This window comes from Homarus americanus, unplaced genomic scaffold (assembly GCF_018991925.1).
Source record: "Homarus americanus isolate GMGI-L3 unplaced genomic scaffold, GMGI_Hamer_2.0 scaffold45562, whole genome shotgun sequence".
In the NCBI taxonomy this organism is placed as follows: Eukaryota; Metazoa; Arthropoda; class Malacostraca; order Decapoda; family Nephropidae; genus Homarus; species Homarus americanus.
This window is the reverse complement of record NW_024744839.1, coordinates 6,064,302-6,088,210: the sequence shown is the minus strand read 5'-3', so window position 1 is coordinate 6,088,210 and position 23,909 is coordinate 6,064,302. Positions and strand designations below refer to the sequence as shown.

The 23,909-nt window shown below is 38.9% G+C and overlaps 1 protein-coding gene across 4 annotated transcripts in view; it reads left to right on the top strand.

Moving 5' to 3' along the window:
• LOC121878229 (ATPase family protein 2 homolog) overlaps positions 1-23,909 on the top strand; it is a 39,623-nt gene that overhangs the window by 5,632 nt on the left and 10,082 nt on the right. For all 4 annotated transcript variants that reach the window (XM_042384322.1, XM_042384323.1, XM_042384324.1 and 1 more), the window contains exons 3-8: positions 7,625-7,804; positions 7,969-8,602; positions 10,846-10,970; positions 12,642-12,783; positions 15,511-15,712; positions 20,685-20,960. In XM_042384322.1, coding sequence (XP_042240256.1) covers positions 7,625-7,804; positions 7,969-8,602; positions 10,846-10,970; positions 12,642-12,783; positions 15,511-15,712; positions 20,685-20,960 — 1,559 coding nt within the window. The remainder of the gene's footprint in view (positions 1-7,624; positions 7,805-7,968; positions 8,603-10,845; positions 10,971-12,641; positions 12,784-15,510; positions 15,713-20,684; positions 20,961-23,909) is intronic.

The following is a 23,909-nucleotide window of genomic DNA, read 5'->3' as shown; positions in this document are numbered from 1 at the left end:
ATATTCAGAAAGACCCTGGCACTGTCAAGGAAAGTGGTTGCTGAAGGCTTCCAGGACATGGCAGAGGACGAGATTAGGGAGCTAATTGAAGAGCACGACACTGAGCTGACCGAGGAGGATCTACAGGAGTTAGTAGACTCAGGCAAGGAAGAGGAAGCGAAAGGGAAAGAGGATGAGGAAGAGGAAGAGCACCAAGAAATAACGTTGGAGAAGTTGGGGGAGATGACCAGGAATATTGAGGCACTGAAAAACCTGGTCTATAGTATGGACCCCTCCATGGTGCGTGCCCTGAAATTCATGCGAGGGATGGATGACGTTTTTGCTCCATACAAAAACATCATGGAAGAAATGAAAAGAAAGAGACGACAACTCCCCATCACCATGTTCTTTGATCACCGAAGGAGAGATTTAACACCATCAATCACTGGCGGCAGTGAGGAAGCAGCTGAATCCACCGTCGCCCCCACTTCACCACCCGTTATGGAATTGAGTGACGATGAGCCCGATGACCCCCGTCCTGTCGCCGAGGATAGGTACTGTACAGTAAAGTGAAATTTTTATCTCTTTTTTTTAATAGCTTTTCTTGCCATGTTTATTGTTTGTAAAAATGCACAGCACAGTACAGTTCAGTACTGTACATAGGAAGTGGAGGTGCAGTTATTCACAAAACATTTGTGTTTGTTGTCGGCAGTAGTGACGGTGAGGAGGTGGAGGAGGGAGCGGAGGGAGCGAGTTGGGAGGAGTGGTGACCTTGGACGCGGGAGCAGGGACGAGTGGAGATGCCAGCCAGTACATTACGGGTGTATTAATTGTTTTTATAGCTATTTTTGCATTTTAATATTAAATACTGTACATTACGTTTCAACAAAACTACCATTTATTTCTGAGAACATGGAAATGTAATATTTTTGCTGAAATGATGTACGTATTACAGTGGAAAGTGGGATAAAATTGTGACGAAAGCAATGACTTTCTCTTTCTTTCGTTCAAAAGATGTTACCGTAATCGCTTTTCGAATGGTTTTCAGTTGTGGGATTATAAGGCTAATGATAGGATAGAATATTATTGTAATACAGTACGAGTACAACAGTTTTTTAACTGAAAACCATTCGAAAAGTGATTACGGTAAAATCTTTTGAATAACGAAAGAAAGCGAAAGTCATTGTTTTCGTCTTTCCACTGTAATATGTACGTCATTCCAGCAAAAATATTATATTTCCATATTTATTTCTGAGAATACGTATATTCATTCAGTCACAGTTAAGGTAAAATATACTTGTGATGTAATATTTTAATGAAAATACGGTATCGTAGTTTTCTTTTGTTTCAAATTTAATTAACAAAGATTGATGTTTCAAATGTAATGAACAAAAATTTATGTCCAGTATCTATAAATAAACTTTAATAAATGAATACTTTATGTTTTACATCGTCCTGTGCTACCATACCATGGATTTGGCTACTTTGGGCTTGCTATGATGACGCAAGAGATCTGCCCTGGCAACTGTTCCGACACTCACAGCTGGTGGTGCGTTGGTGCATCGTTTCCATTGTTTACTGGTCGTTACTGGTAAATATTTTTCAACCTAACGAAACTATTACCGGTTTAGAGGTCGACCCCCAATTTTTTGCCAAATAATTTGGTCTTAAAAACTCGAACTACACACAGGTATATATGGTAAATAAGGACATGGGGGGGGGGTAGCAAAACTACGCGGATTTTTAACATCCACGGGTATCTGTTACGTAACCCCCGCGTATGTTAAGGGCCGACTGTAATTGCAACAATTCTCTTAACCCTTAGGCCCTGGGTGACATTCCAGAACGTCCAACTAGTACGCCCCGGGTGACATTCCAGAACCACCGCCTATTTTCCTGGCATTTTTATTTATTATTTTTCTTTTCTTTTTATTGTTTATATTTTTTTAATTAATTATTTATTCTTATTTTTTTGGAAAAGTTGATTTTTTCCGTGATTTATCCCCACCGGAGTGGGGGGGGGGTGTACTGCCAGCAGCTTAAGGGTTAAACAATATAAAAATTCTTACAATATCCTACAGGCCTGTCTGCACACATTTCTGCAATAGAACATTGGGTGGCAGGTTGGCTAAGCTTGTCAGTCAGTTGATGTATGGTGAATGGTGATATTTCTCACTGTGTTAGGTACCTGTATTATGTCATTGTTGAGCAGCTGATGCTACTTTTGTTGGTGTCCTTGCCACCCACTAAGCTTGTTTCACTCCCTCTGCCTGCTCCACTTAAAAAATTTTGACAATTACAGTACAATAATTATGGCTTTCTCATTGGCAGTTATCTAGCAAAGTTTTCCTATTCACATCAAAGACTTATTTATTTAACCCAAGATGACACTGAGAAGCATTAAGAGCAAATGAGGCACTGGTGTTTGTACTCTACAGCTTTAGAATCTGTCAGGAAATTTTAAGCAAAAATTGATAGCAGTAGCAGCACAAATGTTCCTTTAATTTTGACATAAGCTTTACATTGTGCCAAGGTGATGACAAAACATGGGCCAGTTGGGTCCAAAATAAATAGCTCATTAGTACACTATTAGTGTTCACTCTTCATTTTTCATTGAAAAAGAGTAAGTTATGGGTCCAATGGTTCTATATTTTGGAGTGCTCCTTTTTTTCTAATTAGGACCAGTTTTAATGAGAAATAACAATGAGCCCCAAGTGATGTACCATCATGACTGGGACCCATTTAGTTTGGGCTGCATTATCATATCAATTGAATATTGTTATTATTTATGGGCTTAAAGTGAGTTTTAGGGTAATACAGGTAGATCTCTGTTTGCAGGAGGATTGTGTTCCTGAAAATTTTTCCTAAAATTGAAGTGGAATTTCTCATTGACACTACCATTATAAATTGGGGTTTCCTTGATAAAATGACATGACACTACATTATACATGTTTTAAACATTTGATAAGGGAAACCAGATATAAACTACAAGATAAAAAAATATAGACTGAAGTATAGTATTCGTTTATTTGCTTTCACATATTGAATTTTACCCAGCCATTCACCAGGTAATTATCATATTACTGTATTAACTTTACAGGTATGGGATTATCCAGCTTCCCAGTATCCGGAATGCTCAAAAAAACGGTGTCAGGGTCTCAGATTGCACCGTGCTGAAAATGTTCTGTGCATGTGCAGTAGTAGACAGTGTGGCGACCTGCAGTGTAATGTCAGTATGCTCGCCTCGCAAGCGAACGGACCCGGGTTTGATCCTCGGGTAGGATGAAACTATGGGCAGGTTTCTTTATGCCATTTGCCTCTGTCTACCCAGCAGTAATTGGGAACCTGGATGCTAATCAATTTGCGGATCGTATTCCGGGGTAATGGTTAGCCAGTGCAGTTGGCGAGTTGTTCTGTCTTCTCAGACTATTCCTTGACACTGGGTCATGCAGCTCGTTAACTCAGGGTGTGGTTGTTGTGTTGGCTACAGCTTTTACACCTTAAACAAATTAAAGCCAAAGTGGCCCTTGGGCCGGCCATCCTCGTTACACAATGAACAACCATTATTATATTATTCAGTAGACAGTGAAACAGTCCCTTGAAATTTTAAGTCAAGAAAAGGATCATCCTGAGAGCTCACGTGTGTCAAGTTAGTCACAGGCTTAGAATTGTGTACAAGCAGTTTTGTAGACTTTTTCCATTTTAGATTCCAACATTTGTCTAAAGAATAACCGGGCTGCTTACATTAAATACAAAAGAAGGATCTTATCGATTTAGTCGATTTGCTGCCACAAGAATCGGGGCTTTCACAATAGGAGGACTTTACATAGTGAGTTCTTACCTTATCTTCTTGACTCATCTGTGATTTCTTAAGAAGAGTTAACAAGTCGGCAATTCATATAGTATGTGTCAGAATGGCAAACGGTAACTTCCACTTAACCTCATCAAATACAATTAAGTTAGTCAGTTTATGAAAAAGTTTCAGTATTGATGGCTTCCAACCATTTCTTAAACAGTCTAAGTTTCCTTGTCACAAATTCTACAAAGTAATGTGAGGTGATATAATAAATTCTCTGAATTTTTTGCGATAACCATCTGGGGTAATGCCATATGTATCAAGAATGGACTTCTTAACAAAATCATAGTCTTCAATGCATTCAAGGTTAGAAAAAGTTACAGCAGCTTTACTTGTTAATTTTGCTTGCAGAAGCCAAGGCAGTTCAGAGCAAGGCCAGTTTAAATGTTCAGCAATCTTTTCAAATGTTCTAAATATGCCATCAGGATCATCTTCATTGAATGTTAGGACTAGGGACATGTACTTTGTTAAGTTGAATGTTTTCCTGTACAATGTAGTTCTTTTTCTCTGGGTGTTAATGTCATTGCAAGTTTTTCTTTCTCAAATTGTAGTCTTTCTACTTGTTTTTTCTTCAAATGTTTTGGTGGTGTCAGCTATTAAGAAAATATAATTAAAGCTCTTGGTTCACTGAACTACATTTAATTAAAACTGGATAGTTCTTGTTATCCCACTTGTCCATATTTTAGTAATACCAAGGTTAAAATGGAAAGATGCCATACATATACCCTCTATGTGGAAAAATTATATTGGTAAAAGTTTGTAAGTTTTGTAGCTCTTAAATGAATACTTGACCATAAATATCAATGTAAATGTTATTACTGTAGTTTCATGCAGCAGGTCAGTACTGTACCCAGGACTTGCTGACAGGTGTGATGGCCAATCAGGACCTCCATAAGTTATTGACAAAATTTTCTAAACAAGAGTATGGACACATTATTTTCCACATGTATACAAGATATTCCTGAATTTCCAAGTACTGTACTGTACACTGTACCTTCGTTTATTTGGATCGTTGTAATTTGGATTTCAGGCTTTTTTTTTAATGAATTAAACAAATTGAATTCGGAATGAATCTGAAATAACCGAGCGGTTCTGAATACAGTAGTCGATTATTATTATAGGAATATATTATGAAATAGATTAAGATGAACGAATGATATGAATACAGTATAAAGTTAAAGTATTTATATTAAGATACAGTAGAAATTGGCATTGGTGCTAGCCACAGGATCTGTCTTGAGCACTTAGTAAATAATATTATAGCATATTTATCAGAACTTAATTATTATTGTGGTGCATAATGCATCTCCAGATGCCCTGATTTATTCACTGATCTGTTGCTTAAATGCAAAAGTAGCCAAATCGAGCTATCATGTATCAATGTGTGTGCCTTGTCACTTCACCTCACTTTCTGCCTCATCACTTCATCCCTTGCATCAGCTCACCTCACCCCTCGCATCGTCAGCTCACCTTGCAATGTTACATTTATTTATTACTATTATTTACTTTATTATTACATGTACTATAATAATAAATAGATTATTTTATGTGGCAGCCAAGGCAGGGCACAAAAACTGAACGAAAAATTTTAAAAAAAATTTCTGAAATTGTCAAATAACAGTCAAAATATTCCAGACTCGGTTAAAGCGGATTTTTTGGTAATTAGAGTGACCCAGGGCACTTTTTTGTCAAATTAATGAAGGTACTGTATAGTGTAAAATGACTGACACTTATCATGGTCACGTCAGTATACACCCAACTCGCGCCGTCCGCCACTACAACAAAATTCAGCCCATAAGAGCCCGCACCGATAGATATAAGAACATCACCATCCCATCTATTGTTAAAATAATAAACAACTCCTGATTTATGTACAGCCCTGTAAATGTATTCAATGCATATTATGTCATTATGTCTAAATCAAATGTAAGTTTGTATACTTTCAGCCACCAGCTGCAACTCTATTAATAAACCGTTTATTATTATTATTATACTGTACAGTATTATGATTTCAATTAAATACAGTAAACCCTTTAATTAGTACACTGGTTTAAACAATGCGGCCCTCACTCCTCCGCAGATTGCACTAAGGATTGCATGGCTGTGAGGGCTCTCTACGGTGGTGTGGGAGAGTTCCACTTCATCTTAGAGATACAGAATGCACATCCATGTTCTTCATATATCTTATTTTATAGTTTTATGTTATATGGCAACATACATTACTATGTTGTATAATGTTTTTATTTTTTATGCTTTCATTATTTTTCCTAAATACTTTCTGCTGAAATTAACTTGACAATCAGGATAAAGTAAACTTACAGCAGAGGTAGTGTGGTGCACATTTAAACTGAAATAGACCTAACCAGCCGACTCACCAGCTGTGCTATTGACAAACTGCCCCCTGCTTCCTCACTTATGATCACCTCCCACAAAGAATGCACACCCATGCTCTTCCTAATTCTTATATTATAGTTTTATATTATATTTTCTTTATTTCCAAGTCATATTAGAGTATATTGAATTGATTCTTCCACAACTTTTATAGTTTCATTACATGTAACAATGGCATCATGCATTACCGTCTTGCAGGCCACAGCTGACTGGCATGTCAGCCAGCTGACTCCCGGTATGTGTTTCAGAAAATGGACTTCTTTAACAATTATTTTACTCTATATATATGATGTGGTTTAGAAATAAGAAAAATGAAGAGCATGGGTGTGTACTGTATGTATTATGTATGATAAGTGAACATGTGTGTAGATGGTGGGCCATAACTACGTCTCTAACTCACCAGCCTACCCACCACGTTTATTGTTGATTTTAATGAAACTATGAAAATTTAAAAAAAAATCATTACAATACTCTAATGTGGCTAAGAAATAAAGAAAATATGATATAGAACAGTAAAACGAAGAGCTTGAGTGTGTATGTGCGAGAAGTGAACGTGTATATACGGAGGTGGTTCTAGCCAAGACCTTGACTGTAAATACCGTGGCCGACTTGCCAGTCCAGCTGCCTCGTATATTATTACATGTAATGAAGTTATAAAAGTTGTGAAAAAATCATTTCAATTCTATTGTGGCTTAGAAATATGGAAAATATAATATAGGACTATAAAAAAGAAAATTAAAGAGCATATTTGGGAAATAAATGTGTTATGAAGAGGGTTTTTCTTCATATTTTGGCAATTTGTGCTTTCTGTAGGTGAACATCGCGGTTTTGGGTCTTCACAGGGTTTTCATTAACCTAACCCCCGCATTGTTTAAATTGTCGTACAACTACAGTACAGTTCATATTTTCAGTAATGTTTATTGAAAAAAATTTTTTTTTTAAACAACAAATATTCTTTAAGTTTTTTTACTTACTCTGTAAATACTGATCCTCTACATAGGCAACACACTTTGCCCCCTTGAAAAATTGCTGTGAGTGTTGGTGATTATTTAAATAGATTTCTAAGTGTTTCTGTAATCCATACTTTATTTTGGGAGGTTTGGCTATGAGAATAACATGAAGTTGTTTGAAGACAACTTCATTGTCAAAAAAATATCAAATTAACCCAAAATATACAGTAATAAATTAAGAATATGAAATTAGTGAAGGTTCAGTGTACTGTACTGCCTTTGTAAGTTGATGATCACTTTCTTGTCTTTATTGCATTGTGTGTCTTACGAATGAAGAGTTAGAGCAGACAGAAATAGAAGACTTGACCTTATATCAGTAATATTATGCAGTGCCTAGGGTTAGGCTCTTATAGATTTCCGAATGATTCAATGTTTTATGTTTCCACAGCCAAAACTCAAGCAAAACTTAGAATTATCCGACCTCTGAGTGTTGTCATGTTGCCAGTGGTGGCAACCAAACGAGGTTTTGATGGTCAGTTTGTCACATTTACAACCAAAAATTGTATATATCCTGCCCTACTGGTCCTGGACAAACACTTAAAGGAAAACGTCTCTATAATTACTGAAAGTAAGTATCACTGGTGGAATATTTAAGTAGATATACTGATGTGGCTGTATGTGTTAATACTTAAATATATAGCTTTTCCACATTTGACCTAAGAATAACATTCTTTGTATACCGTACAGGTACTTGTATTGAATGCATTTCTAATTTCAATAAATTATTTGCAGGTATTACTCCAGAACAAAACTTAAGTGAAGGGGAAGAAGTTACCTTATGTTCAGACTGTCCTAAGTTATATGCTGAGGAAGTTTCATTTTGTCTTCTCTCTAATAAAGAATTAAATGGATCAATTGCTTTCACACTATTTTTGAAAGAACAACTTGTAGTTAAGGGTCTAATTATTTGTACTGGTATGAATATTTTTGTTAATTACCTGAGTCAAGAAGTAATTCTCAGGGTTCACAATGTCAGATTTTCAGCAATACAGGAAACACAGTTTCCTCAGATACCATTTCAGTGTATCTGGCAAACTCGAGTGATTACACAAGGTGTGACAGAATCAAATATAAAACATATAAAGCAGCAAATTAAGTTTGAAGATATTGGTGGCTATCAGCATGAGTTTCGTGACTTACTTCATCAGATTGATATGTTATTTTCTCCTATTACATCCGGTGTGAAACCAGTGAAAGGAATATTGATTAGTGGACCCTCAGGGTGTGGGAAAAGCTTAATAGGTGAAGCTTTGAAAACAAAGTTTGGTAACAAATGTGTTAATATCCAGCTTGAAGATATAAAGAGCAAGTTTAGAGGAGAGACTGAGCAGAACCTGAAGCAGTGCTTTGTTAAGGCTTTTAACAGGCAAGTGTTTCCAATTTTAATAGTTTGGACAAATTTTTTGAATATTTATAAAATGTTGCACTGTATCTTTGTGCCTATGCAAACTTCATGATGTTGAGAAGTGGCTTGCAAGTTAATCCACTGCCAGAGGTGGGTGGTAAAGAAATAAAGGTTCTTAATTATATATGCTGTATATGTATTACAATTTTCATAATAGTTTGTAAAATTTTGAATTATGAGAGACATTTCTGAATACTATATGTGACGCACATGTCGCCATGGGATGTGACCGCTTGTCTCTGTCTAAACAAGTACTGTATACACCACACATGTCGGTCAGCTGTGGAGGTGCACATCAACAGTGTACTGCACAAGCTTTTTCCATTTGTTTTTCCAACATTGCCCAGTATTTTGTTTTGTTTTTCCTCAGTAGATGTCCTTCATATTTCATAAAATCTCATAATTTGTAAGGGTTAGAGCCCCTATTATTTCAAATTACTGTATAGGGGTTTTACTGTAGGATAATATATATGATGAAAAAGAATCATAGATACTGTAAGTTACAAGTAAATATTTAAAAATGTATCTTTTCAGCTTCTGACACAATTGGTGTAAATAAAAATATTAATAATAATAATAATTAACGGTTTATTGAAAAAGTTATGCAGCCCGAAGGCTGAAATTATACATTGGACATAAATTTATTACATACATTGGTGGTTTAACAAAAGCCTTCATTAGAGAATAGTAAAGGAACATACAGTGAACATACAGATTAATGTTTACAGTGGAGGTCACGTAGATAATGTGCGCTGAGGTGTTGAACAGCAAACACATAGTGTAGTAACTCCCTCACAGATGGTGTTATGAGGGGCATCACGTGGTGTAGTAATTCCCTCACAGATGGTGTTATGAAGGGCTTGACATGGTGTAGTAATTCCCTCACAGATGGTTTTATGAGGAACCTGACATGGTGTAGTAATTCCCTCACAGATGGTGTTATGAGGGGCCCAACATGGTGTAGTAATTCCCTCACAGATGGTGTTTTGAGGGGCATCACATGGTGTAGTAACTCCCTCACAGATAGTGTTATGAGGGGCCTCATGTGGTGTAGTACCGTATATACTCGTCTATAATTCTACCTCGTTTATAGGTCGACTGGTTTTTTGACCAAGAAATCATTAATTTACGATATGCCTCGTTTATAGGCCGACCCAAGTTTTTTAGTGTGAAATATCGAAAAGGTTTTTATTACCGGTATTTTTTGTAGATCAATGAGTATTGTGATACCGTATATGATATGATAAGTTAGCCTGTGCTAAGAACTTCAACATAGACTACTGAAAGCACGTTGTAAGGTAATTTAGCCTATTGTAAGTTGGTGAGCTTCATCTGCTGAAGGCACTGCACAGCTTTTCATTACTAATTGGTACATATTTTATGTTTCCATTGTTTACTGGCAGTAAATGGTAAATATTTTTCATGTCTGAAGCTAAAAGTTGCTCCTCGCCCGTCCCATCATGCACAGATTCAACCTAACAAAACTATTACCCATGTAGAGGTCGACCCCCAAATTTTTGCCTAAAAATTGGTCTTAAAAACTCGAACTACACACGAGTATATACGGTAATTCCCTCACAGATGGTGTTATGAGGGGCATCACGTGGTGTAGTAATTCTCTCACAGATGGTGTGTGTGTGTGTGGTGTGCACGCTTGCGTGCATATGTGCAGGTTGTGTAGACAAAACTACTTATTGTCCCTGTTCAGCAAAAACCTATGTCATAACTTCAGCATCCTCCAATGTTATGAAAATATATGAAAAAAGTAAATAAAGAAATTTGATCTTGGAAAATCTGTTAGTCAGGATTGACTTGTTTTGAACTCCAATCCTAACTATGTTTATGTTTAATTTGAGATCTTAATGTCAGTGGTACCTTTTAAGTTCCTCATAATTTGTGTTAATTGTCTTCAGGTCTGAACTTCAGTATTGTATATACAGTAATTGATGTGGATTCTTAGTCTTAAGCTCCATTGCATTCGCTGTATTATTCATTAACAAGCAAAATTCCCAATTTTGCAGCAATGTTCTAAGGTATGGGAACTAGAGAGGTACTACTCATCTGTTGGTCACTACAGTATCAACAAAAGAACTAAAAAATTTAACCAAGGCAGGCAATGATCAGACCAGAATATTTAACTTATCTTTCTATAGATAATATTTTCTGATTATTACCACCTCTCATGCTCTATGTATTTTCCCTAGGGTTCCATGTCTTGTCTTCATTGATGACCTAGATATACTGTGCAGTTCACGAGACAGGAATGGAGATACTGGGATAGTTACATCTCTTCTTCATCTTATGGATGGCCTTGGTACCACCAGTGATGGTAAGTCATGTTTTATCTCACCATCATCATTCTTCACTATTTTATGATCACACAGTGTGTGTAGCTTGGAGAGCTGTCATCAGACAGCTCTCCAAGCTACACACACACTTCCAGCCTCTCTCCTAGAAGCTATCAGGTTAATTTGAAGCAAGTCTTAAGGCTGGATGCCCCTCCTGTCACTGCTGCAGAAAGATCTCTGTGAGCTTCATGAGTGGTTGAAGAAATGGCTGCTAAGATTCAATGGGCCATACCAACAACGAGAAGGCATATCATATGTCCCAACATGGCAAAGAAACTGCTTCAATAGAGACTGAATGCAAAAAGGATCTGGGTGAGTGTGTATGTTGACAATGAACTGAAGTTCTCAGGCCATTGTGAGAAGAAGGTGAATCAAGCAACTAAATTATTGGGTCTTATAAGAGGACCATCCATCGTAACGATTTTCAAGAGTGAGGTGCTTCCCCGCCTGAAGTACTGTCACCCTGTCTGGTCCCCGGGATATGCTAGGAACTGTCAGTTGATTGAAAAAGTCCAAAGGAGGGCCACCAGCCTGGTGCCTGCACTTCAGTACCTCGGCTATCCAGAGAGAGATTAGTGTGCCTGTAACTGCCTAGCTCAGTGATTCCCAACCTGGGTGGTAGAGCCCCCCAGTGGGTGTTTTTATTAATTAAGGGGCAGTAAACACTAAGGGGGTGGCAGGGGGCAGTAAACTCATATGGGGGTGGCAAGGGGGCATTTAGAAAATTTTGTGAAACAATTTAAAAAGATTCAAACAGAAAAAAAATGTTTCCACAACGCTGATATGTTTATCACCTTTGCATCTGTTGACCTACAACCCTGTAATCTACTACATCACTAGACTAACAGCTTTTCTAATCATGTTGAAACCTGCGTTGAGTCACGGGGTGTGCTGGCAGAGGCGATTTGTCTCACACAGATATACGGTGATTGGCTTTCTGTCTTCTGAGGTTAGATGAGATGTAGCAATGTCTCATACTAGGTAACGCCACGCAGAAAAAAGGCTGGTCTACTGTCTTCAGTTGTGCGTGCGGCTGGTGCACATTTCGTACACATCACCTACTTAATTAGTTAGATTGCTTGTTGTTTCAATGATAAATAATCACTGATCAACTTGGATAAGAAGAGAAAGTGCTGGCAATATTCACAGGATTGCTTATAATTTGGAATTATTCCAACTCCTACAAATGAGCAGTTACCTATGTGCTTAATTAATCTGTGAACAAACATTCTCGAATGAAGCTATGAAGCCTTCAAGATTGAGTGAATATTTGAAAAAGAAGTTCTGTACTGTAGTATTTTATTTTATTTTAATTTTGATTTTTTAACTTAATAGACTTTTAGTTTATTTGTATTACAGTTTTTATTTGTGATCTTAATTTTCAGCGTCAACTAGCCACAGGCTGAGACGCCTGATATTTTACCCGATCAATCAATTTTCAGTTTGATTTTCAAGTTTTAATGAAAGAAACACCAGAAGGAATAGAGGAAAGTTTCATTAACCATTAAGTAATGGCAGTGTATGAGTATTTTTATGCTGATTCCATTTACAGTGTTTGTGTTAGTACAGGTATAGGGATTTATATTCAATTACTAATTTTTATTAAGGTATAGATTATTGAAGTTAAAAAGCCTCTCTGTGGTTATCTGCAGGAATACTTGTAATTGCTACAGCATCAAAACCTCAAACTCTTGATGCAGCTTTACGGAGACCTGGGAGACTTTCCCACGATGTGGTGTTGTCACTTCCTGATGAATTTGCCAGAAGAGAAATCCTTCAAAAACTGCTGTTTGGGTATGTTGAACATTAAGTATGACATTAATTCACGTGATCCTCTACATCTATCTGAAAGGAATTCTTTATATATTTGAAGTAATAAATGTTCCAAGGTTTAGGTAACCCAAAATGAGAACAATCAGGAAACTAGACATCTCATTGTGCTGCTTTTTATATTATTCTGTAAAATTGTTCTGTGATATAATGAACAACCTATGAGATATAATAGGGATAAAGAGAGCAAGGTGAGTAAAGAGATGACGCCATTGTAGAATTTAAAAATCTTTAGAAAGACTCAGAGATAAATATTTACCTGGATGATATAAGCATATCCTGTAGTATACTGTATAGTGTAGTGTACTATCAAGGATGGCAGAATGGTGAAGAATTATGAAGTGGTGAAGATTTGTAGTGGTACAATTTTTGAAAGTAGGAAAGACAGAGGGGACCTCGTGCAACTGCAATGAAGATGTATGTTAGTACAGCAGACAGTAAGAAAGGGAGAGGGGAATCTATATAATATTAGTGAAGATGTGTAATAGTATACTATAGTTGAGTTATACTGTAGAAATATTAATGTATACAGTACCATTATCTTCTATTAATGGAATAAATTGAGAGCATGGATGATACAAATGGGTTATGTATAAGTCCATATGATAATTTAGATAGTGTACTGTCTTTATAGATGCATCCACTGAACCAACACAGTGATTGAAAATACTATAGAATATTACAGAGTATGTAAGGTTACTGTCTTGTTAGGTTAAAAAGGGGAGTCATAAAGTATCTTAAAATGGGTACCAGTATATGATAAAACAATCGAATCACAACTCTTTATTTTTCAATATGGGTGTATAGTTTTCTCCAATTTCAATACACTTACTTTGCTTGTCCTTCAAATTTCACCATGACAATCTTATAGAAATATTGCAACTGCTCCTCATGTCATTTCTTAGTTATTTCCTTCACCCCTTCTTTTTTCTAAAAATGGTACCCTCAGAAGTGTCAACTCAGGTTTTAAAAAAGGATTATCGGCACTTTGGATCAGGTTTGGGCTGCAGGGTATGGCTTTACCTGGGTTTTTAACCTGTGGAGGTACAGTAGTGCACAGTACAGGCTATTTTACCTTCCAACGTTGTCATATGATGTAAAGACATTATAATTTGATGTTAGATGCATACATATATAAATGCACACATTTTGTCATCTTCAGAGGTAGATAAATTTACAGCAACTGACAGAGGAGCTATACGCAAAAAATGTTATGACCGATGGTATGAGTCGGATGGGTTTTACTGTACCTGAAGCAGGGTGGAGGATTAGTGATACTCAGGTAATCTGACTTGATTGCACTTCTGCTATCAGCCACGACTGAGAAGTAACTAGCAGGCCTAGAGGTAATTTGTAGATCGTGGGCCTCGTGTTCACCTCCATACATGCCAGTTGATTAAATGGGATGAATCTATATGGCAATAAGATTTAAAGTACTGTACTCTGTACATGTATCGACGAGAAAATTATTACCGCATATGGTATGGTAATCTCACTGGCATTGTTTACTACATGTGGTGCAGCAATCACATTGAAGGAAGGAAACAAAGCCTCTTACTACCATTGCTTTTGGTCTTAGTGAAAATTAAGTTTTCACTTTTTTATTTTTTATTTATTTACAGGTGCATTATTTATTTTTGTATTATTTAATTATTTATAAGTGCTTTCAAATGGCTTGTAATTATTATAAGTTACCAGATCCCCATAGTAAAGCCATATTTTACACTTTGAAGAGAATGGCACAGTGTTTATTTCAGCAGCTATTTTTCCAACTACAGTAAAACCTCGATAAATAGGACTTCAGTACAGGTACTATATGGAAAATTGTGCATCAGTCTGGATGGTTTGTTTGTTCATACATACTGTAAGTGGGTTTCATGCAGCACATGCCTCAGTCTGACTTCCACATTCATTCATATCACCAGTGCATTGCAGCTCGCTATCTGCACTCATTTACGTCAACTTTTAGTGGTTTACTACAAACTTTATGTGTTGCAATGGCTTCCTCTACCCTATCAATGTCTCATGTCTCTATAGTGTTATTTAATTTGTACAATTAACATTAAGTATAGTATGCGAAGTGAAAAGAACAACATACAGTACCTGTATTGTTGAAGTTGTAAATAGAAAATTATTACTATCCAATTTAAATTTTAAGTGCCAAACAATTAACATACTGTTTTGTAAAAGTACCTGAAACAAAATTATACCTGAACATCATAAGTGTGTCATCTACTTTCACTATTGAGTCTACCGTGTACAGTATCTAATACGGTAAATAAAAAACTTATCAGTTTTATATATTTTGTTCTGTTTTTTCCATAAAGGTTTTGTCTTTAATGGGAATACTGTACAGTGTTTGAATCAGATTTGATATAGGCCTAACAAGAGCAAATGGTATGAGATGGTATTTCATAGGCACCGCATTTGCCAGTTTGTTTTTATTTATTAATTATTATATTCTTGTATGATCAGCCTCTTATGGTGTATGTTTTATTATTAACTTAAGGGGGCATTTTTATACCATTGGTTAGTTTCTGGGAGGTTTGTTCATAAGATCTAAGTGTCATAATGCAAACGTTTATTAACTGGGAAGAAAGATTATACAGTTTTTTCTTTATAATTATTCTATGGTATACTTTATACTATACCTCAAATACTGTATTGATGATGATGTCTTCTGTTTTTCAGTGTGTCTAATGACCTGGAAGAATCAAAGTTGACTACTTTAGCTGTTAATGCACATGGCTATGTAGGAGGAGATCTACAAAGTGTTGTAATGGAATCGGTAATGCAGACACAGGGTAGAAAGCTTACAATACAAGACCTAGAAGCCTCAGTGGCAACTACAAAGCCTGCAGCACTCAGGGAATCTACCTTGTCAGAGTTTGAGGTGAGATGGGGTTAGCTCACATGATTTACAGACAAATAATTTTGAATTATCAACTATATTTTGTACCTGTATCACCAAGAATGCTATTTTTAATCATAATTCATTAATATACAGTAGAACTTCTATACACTGGAATTTGCTTTGTCGTTGTTTTTGTTGTTGTTTTTTTTGTACTCTGAGGTGCTTCAGACTACCCCACTATCACCAGAAGTATTATAAAAAGTCTGGAAAATTCAACATCAGTTCAGATGATTTGTGTGTTTGTACATGCAGTTAAACGTTTGTTCATAGGTGTCGTGCAGCACATGCCTCAGTCTGAGTCCTGCCCTCATACATGTCATATCAGTGTGCTGCACCAGTTTGAGGCACCCACCTCCTGTGCTATAGCTACTTTCTTTTTCAAATTCTCTGATACTTGCAGCACAGTTGCTGCAACTTAACACTTTGGCAGTGCTGTCGTTCTGTCGTAATGGACCGTCGAATCTTGTTTACTTCGCTGATATCCACCTCGCCTGTTGCGTTCTGAGCTATTAGGTGGTCAGTGAGGGCTGCCGCGAGCTTAACTGAGTTTTGATATTCGGTGGCAGCAATCTTCCCTTGGATTGGTCAATCCCATCCCTCCCAGTCTCAGTGGTAGTGCAAGGAGTGATTTTCTGCTAGGGTTAAGTGAGGGTGTTTCACTAATATTGGAATGAAATTAACGCTGATAGCTTCTTCCAGAGGGTGGAGGAGGGGTCCGATATCAGGGATAGTGCACATCAGGTAGTACCAGCGATGCTTGACTCCGTGGGTGAATGCCGCAAAAGCTGCATGTGGCTCTGTGTTAGCAATATCAGACAGAGCTTGGATTTCCCTGACCGACTCATTCACCTTTCCCATTACGTACTCGGTCTTGAAGTCTGTCATGCCGCTTACTGCGCCTAGGTGCCTTTGGCCCTCCTTTGTTATTTTGACCTCACTTCCACCGAACACCTCCATTGCCCGTTCGTAATGTTCTGGCTTCACTATGAGGAAGGACTTGCTGGCATTTGGGTTGTACCCTATTTGTGGACCATATGATGCTATCAGGTCCCACCACTTTTCCTGCTCCTGTAAGGTCGTCAGTATACGCCACTTGCTTGACCTCAGTTGTTTCAAATTTTATTGTGTGTTGGATCACAAATAAGCCTATTGCGTACATTGCCATTGCAACAGGGTCCACCTGCGTTGTTCCCTCAGTTGATTGTATGATGGTATCACCTCTTAGAGCCTTGATGTTTACTATATAGAGGTCTGATGGATTCCTATAGGTGTTTTCAACATACATTGTTGTACAGTGTGGCCTTGCGGTTAAGTATGTTGAATGCGTTGGAAGCGTCAACCAGGAGAACTGCCTCACAATCACGCTGTTCAAATATCGTTCTCATGGCGTGGATGACAGCTTCCCCTCCAGCCTGGTGGCCAGCACAAACTTGCAGGTTCCATGCCGCTGCCCTGACATCATCCTTTACCACCTCCATTATGCATTTTCCAATGATTTGCCTCAGCACTTCCCCCACCCCTATAGGCCTACAGCCTGGATTCTTATCCAGGGGAATGAGGCGGCAGGCCGTTTGAGCATGGAGGTGGTGGCAGCACTCGGTTGCTAGCTTTCTTTCAAGAGTAGCAATGGCAGTGCCGAGATCACTTGCTGCGGGACCAAACTTGTCAGTGCTGAGGATGACTCTCCAACCGTTTGCATCCAGGCCTGAAGGGCCGGCCCTTTCCTGAGTTTTCAGTGCTTTTTTTCCCACACCATCCCTCCTGTTATTTTCTCGAAGAGGACAGCATTTGGTGGGATAGAGTCACCCTGGAACCTGATGCCTTCCAATTCACTTGCAGGGTTTTTTTTTTCCTTCAGTTGTTTTAATGTCTCTCTGTTTATTGGCAGAACATCACCGGACAATTCCTCTGTAAGAGATCTGACCGCCACAGACACTTTTCCCCCACCCATTTTGTTTCCAAACTTCCTTGCAACATCATCGGTCTTTTGCTTTCCGTCTCCTATAAATTTTAGTCTCTCCTGCAGTGTTCTTACTTCACATTGGAGATCATCAAGAGCCCCACTCTGCCACATTGTCAATCTTCTCTTCATTGCTGCCACATTTTCTTTGTGCTTAGTCCTTGCGTGTGTTCTCTGACAGAATAGATGTGGTATTATTGCCAGTATTTGAAGAGCTAAAGGGGCAAGCAAGCAGTCCTGAGTGTACTCGGTTATGAGGCGAGTCATCTCTCGAATCATTTCTTTGGTGGCTGCGCACTTGGGTGGTTCAAACAGGTTAGCTGGAGACCACCTGACAATTTCTGAGTAAGTTTCTTTAACCCCTATGTCCACATTTTCCATCGACATGCCATTCCACTGTGGTGGCTGTCTGCCATTCACCTCGTGGACATCTGCTACTATTGGGGCAGCCATGTGGATTCCAGCAATTGTTTCCCTTTCTGCAAACCACACATGGTCAGTTGTTTCTTGCACATTCACAGCTAGTGCAATTTTGGTTTTGGCTAGCACAGACGCAACACTGTTACCCGGCATAGTGTTCCGCACTTCGGTCGACAGTTACGTCTGCCTACGACATCTGCTTTGGTCCCATACAGAGGAAGAAACTAGTTCTTATGAGGAAAGGGCAGAGAGGCGACAGGCTGGACTGCTGTGTCCGGGTAGTAGGGGCATACATGCACGCTTGGGTGTGTAGGCCCCCCCCCCCTCGAGGGCGACAATCCACACATCAGAGTGATGCAGTGGGAGCAAGAATTGTCACACCTAACACTTGTTCATATATCCTTGGCAGAAATAACCACTATTTCTATGGTCGCACTGATGTAAGATTAATTATACCTGTATATACTCACGTGGTCGGCTGGCACTATATGAAATGACCGTTACTTGTGAGAGGCAACCGCAAGCGTAGAACACTTGGCCTTCTGTTACTGACCATAGGGGCAAGAATTGCGAGGCCACACCCGCCAAAGTAGGCCTAACCCATAATTTTCATTAATTGTATTGTTTTTTGATGAAAAGAGGGTAAAAAGCCACACAAAAGATATGAAAAGGTCACACTTGGGAATGCATCTCATTATTATTGCTTTATTTTAATGGTAATTATGATTCGCGATAAGATGATACACCTTACACTGCAATATTGGAGGACACCTTAACGTCATTATTCGAGGCTTTACTGTACTGGTGTATTTGATCTGGCTGAGGGTCTCTGCAGGTTTTTCCCATGAGAGTCTTGAGATTATCCCATTTGGCACTGGGATTTGGGTTTTTCGTTGTTGGGTTGTTTATCAGCCCATGTTCAAGCTGCTCTCTGAAAGCATGTGCTACCGCTGGATCCGCCAGACACTTTGTGTTAAAACCTCTTCGAGAGGCTTGCAGCCTTTACTGTTTTGGGGCGACGTGAAGTGAGAGCTTGGCTCTGACGAGCTGTTAATTAATCAGTGTCACAGTGGTCTGACGACGCATGGCTCGGGTGATGAGGACATCTCGGCGATCTCTTTCTCTGACCATGATGTAGTCAATGAGATGCCAGTGTTTGGATCGTGAGTGTTGCCACGAACCCTTGAACTTATCAGCCTGCCTAAACAAGGACAGGTATTGGTGATAGTGAGGTTGTGTGCAGCACACTTGCTGAGGAGGAGTAGGCTGTTGGGATTACACTTACCTAGTCCATTTCTCCCTATGGTTCCCTGCCAAATGTCAGCATCTCTGTTAACTCTGGCATTGAAGTCATCAAGGAGCACAACTTTATCTTCTCTGGGGATAGAGGTTAGCACTCTATCGAGGTCGGCGTAAAAGGCCTCCTTGATGTAATCCTCTGCATCCAGTGTTGGGGCATGTGCACTGATGAAAAAAGCATGATGTGAGTAATTCAGTGGGACTCGGAGCATCATGAGGCGCTCGTTGATCCCAATAGGCATTTCAGTTAGCCTGTGTAGGATGCGTTGGCAGATGGCAAAGCAACTCCATAAATGCGGTTTCTCTCAGCAGGCTTACCCTTCCAGAAGAAGGTATAGCCAGACCCCCATTCTGTGAGTTGACCCTTGTCTGGGAGCTGGGATTCACTAATGGCTGCTGTTTCGATGTTATACCTAGCCAGCTCCTTTGCCACAAGGACGGTTCTTCTTTCAGGACTCTCATTTGTGCCAGTATCCAGAAGAGTCCTGACATTCCATGCAGTGACCATAAGAGGTTGTATGGTTTGTTTTTGTTTGTATCTGTGATTTTGATTATGTTTTCAACCGCATAAGGATGACCTTACTGGGTGCGATTGCCCAGTCAGGTTGGTTTTTTAGGCAGGCTATGTTTAAGGCACCTTTCTAGCCCCCTCCCCATGTGGGGTGAGCAAAGTGACTCCTCGAGAGGGCTGCTCAGTCGCACAGACTTGACCGGATTGCACTGCTGCCTCGATTCCAGTGCATAAACGACCATCTTATCTGTGCTGCCCATGTGCAGAGTTGTGCCTGTTCCAGTCGCCACTCATCCCTTTGGGGCTCACTGCTACTCTGAGATCCCCTGCTGGTCTAGCCTGGGCCCACGAGGCGCCCAGCTACCATGTGTTGCCAAGAGGAGGCACAGCAGGAGTCTTGATGGTGAAGAGGCTGTGTAAGCGGAAGACTTATGCAAGTTGCTTCCCTGTTCGCAACGAGGGCGAGCCAGCGGCAGTAGCGGAAAGCGAGAGGGAGCAAGCATTGCCTGCACCCTAACACTAACATAATGCTGCCACACTAGATTCATTACACCACCCTGTGTGTGGCTGCACACACACACACACACACACATGGTTTTCATAAAAAAAAATTATGGAAATTTTAGCAAAGTTCTGTATTTTAAGTAATTATATTAAAGTGTTCATCACACTTTTAATGTACTGTATTAAGCCCTGTATTACGCTGATAGTGTATGATAAGTATTTTTTAAAATTTTAGTAATACCAGATGTGTTTTGCAGGTTAAACTACCGGATATTTGTGGCTATGACAGAATAAAATCGAAGCTCCATGAAGCACTAAGTTTAACATTGGCCCATGGCTCAGTGTTCCACAAATGTGGTATAACTCCACCATCAAGATTCCTGCTATTTGGACCTCCAGGCTGTGGTAAATCCTCCATCATAAAGGCACTTGCTACTGATTTTCATCTTCGTATTATTCCAGTCAAGAGATCCACCGTACTTGGCAAATACTTTGGAGAGTCTGAACAAAATCTGGCTAGAATTTTCTTAAAGGTAATGTTAATTAATTTTCAGTTCTTCTATTACTCATGTGTTGAATGTGATGTGCTTATAGGAGATACAGTTAGCATAGATCTTATGTTCTGTCACATAAATGGGAGGGTCATGTGGCATTATGTGTTCATGTAGATTATGTGGAAAATTTACTTGTCCTAAACAAGTGACTTTTGAAATTTACTTGCCTGGGTATCTTTTTTTACTTGCCCTTATAAATTTTGCAGGAAATTTGCTTGCACAGATTTTTATGTGAAAAGTTAAATTAATATTTTAAAGCATACAAATTACTTGTGTGTATCAACTGATGGAGCATTTGTGTTCGTGTAAATGCCTTTTACCCTCATCATTCTCCATCCAGTGGTGTTTGAAGAACGTATGCAGCAATCAGTGGGAGATTTTATGCAGACTATTTGGTCAGGCGATTGTAGGAATTGACCAATATAAATAGGAAGGATCAGTTGTGACATCACTGAGGCTGTAGCATGTGCCTGGGCTTTCTTAGCAGGTCAGGTCATTGTATGAAAAGAAAAGTCAGGGATCAACTCGGCTGTGATATCATGACATAGTATTAGGTCACACACACACACACACTAATAATAATAATAATAATAATAATAATAATAATAATAGTAGTAGTTGCCCCTCGTGTACGAAGATGGTTGGCCCCAGGGCCACCTAGGCGAGAATTTGTTTAAGGTGTAGAAACTGTCACCAACACAACACCCACACCCTAAGTTAACAAGTTGCATGACCCAGTGTCAAGGAATAGTCCAAGAATACCAGAAAATTCGCCAACTGCACTGGCTAAACATTACCCTGGAACACAGTCCGCAAATCGATTATGATCCGGGTCCCCAATTACTGCTGGGCAGACAGAGGCAAATGCTCAGGAATTGAACCCGGGACCACTCGCTTACGAGGCGACTATGCTGACCATTACACACACACACACACACACTCTCTCTCACTCACTCCCTTCCCTCCCCTCACTGGTTGAATATGTATGGGGAGGTGGGGTCATGCAATGCCTGACAAATTCCTGTCTGGTAATTTTCCTCTTATGAAAAAAATCACTTGGCTGTCTCATAGTCCGGGCTGCCAGACACTGCTATTCTGCACAGCCTGAGTTAAGATAGAGGCTGAAAAATGTGGTTGACTTCATAGACAAGTTGCACATCTCAAATGCAGAAAGACTTAATAAATGCACAGTGCTGTTAGTGAGAATCACCATCCCTAAACATGAGCACAAGCTGGAAATCTTGAAGGAGGCACAGAACTTCAAGCAGTTAACAGAGTACAGCAGTGTCTACATCACGCTCATCATGACAGTTCGCCAATAAAAATACGACAAGCCGTTCTGAGACAAACTGAAAGGGTTACCTAGCAACACACAATATGGAAATGCTCAACTAAAGATCAGAAGAGGAAATGTAGTCTGGATACAGGAAGATGAGGGGGTCAAATTGAAGTTCCAGCCCTTCCTCAGTGAGGGCAAGAGATACGTTCCAAGAGAGGTCACTTTAAACCAAATTCGCACTAAATCGAAGTGTTGTTTCAATGGAATAATTTAGTTTGGTACTTGAGAGAAACACAAAATACTAAAAAGACTGAGAGTCTACCCAGATGCACCTCAGCCCATCTTCTAGAATAAATAAAACATTGTTTTTTGTAGTACAGTATTAAATCTAAATCAATACAGCTAAAATTATGGGATGTGAAATGGTCTGTTTACTAGCGATCAGCTGATGGGAAAATAGGGGGGGGGGGAGGTGAGGTGATATGTTTGACAGTTGATGCCAAGGTCTAGTGCTTACTTATTTATCTGTCCTTAAGAGTGACTTTAAGTTTTTCTCTTATAGAATGAAACTGAACTGACAAGTTTTTCTCTTATAGAATGTAACTGAACTGACATGTTCTAATTAATTTTATTCCAAAGGGATAAAATTTAATCTCTTGTGCAAAATATATGACGTTTATATTCAAATTATTCGCTGTCTTGCAAGGATTCTAGCAATGCAAATTATTTTCTCCTAACTTTAGTCTGTGATATTATATAAGATAAAAACCGTAAGTTTATAACCACCCAACCCTGACTGGGTGGTTGGGGGGGGGGGGAGGTGACAGTGACACATTTGGGTGCCGAAGGTCTAGTGAGGTATTTATTTGTTTATTTATGTCCTTTAGATTGAGTTTTTGGTTTTGGTTTATAAAATGTCACAGAAGTGACCGGGGAGAATATAATTAACATTGCTGGAATTCTTATAAGATAGTGATTAATTTGAATATAATCATTCTATAGTTTGCACTAGACAAAAACATTAGGCGCGAATTTTAAAATATGGTGCACCAGATTGACTCGTGCAAAATAGGAAAGATTCGCTTTAAAATAAAACATTGTCCTTAATTGTGGGTGTCGCTTTAAATCAATAATCTTAAATTGAATCACTTTAAATCGATGTTCTACTGTATAGAGTATGCTGTAGCTTTAAGTAATACTATTAACCCAGAGGGAACATACAAGTAATGCCAAGTGGAACCTGAGAGTGATTCAACTAACTTTCAAAGAGGACAAAATTTGAAACTGGGTCAATCAAGTGCTGGTACATGAACACCAGGAATCTAATTACAGGTAATAAGACTGAAGTATTAAGCGTATATGCGGACAGAACAACCAGACATCATTGAGATCAGTAAGGAATGGGGTTGAGATGATGTCATAGGGTGAATTTTATTTTCCAGGGTATCACCTACCATTTAGAAAGGGCAGAACCACAAGAGGTGGTGGTGTACTACTGTATGTCAAGGAGCCCCTGAAAGTAACCGTTAATAACTACCCGGTAGTTAAATGAAATGGGGTCATCCTAATCTATTTGGTGTGATGTGATAACATAAAACAAAAGCAAGCTGACAATAGGTGTGTGCTGTAGGGCCAACTCTGCAATGGAG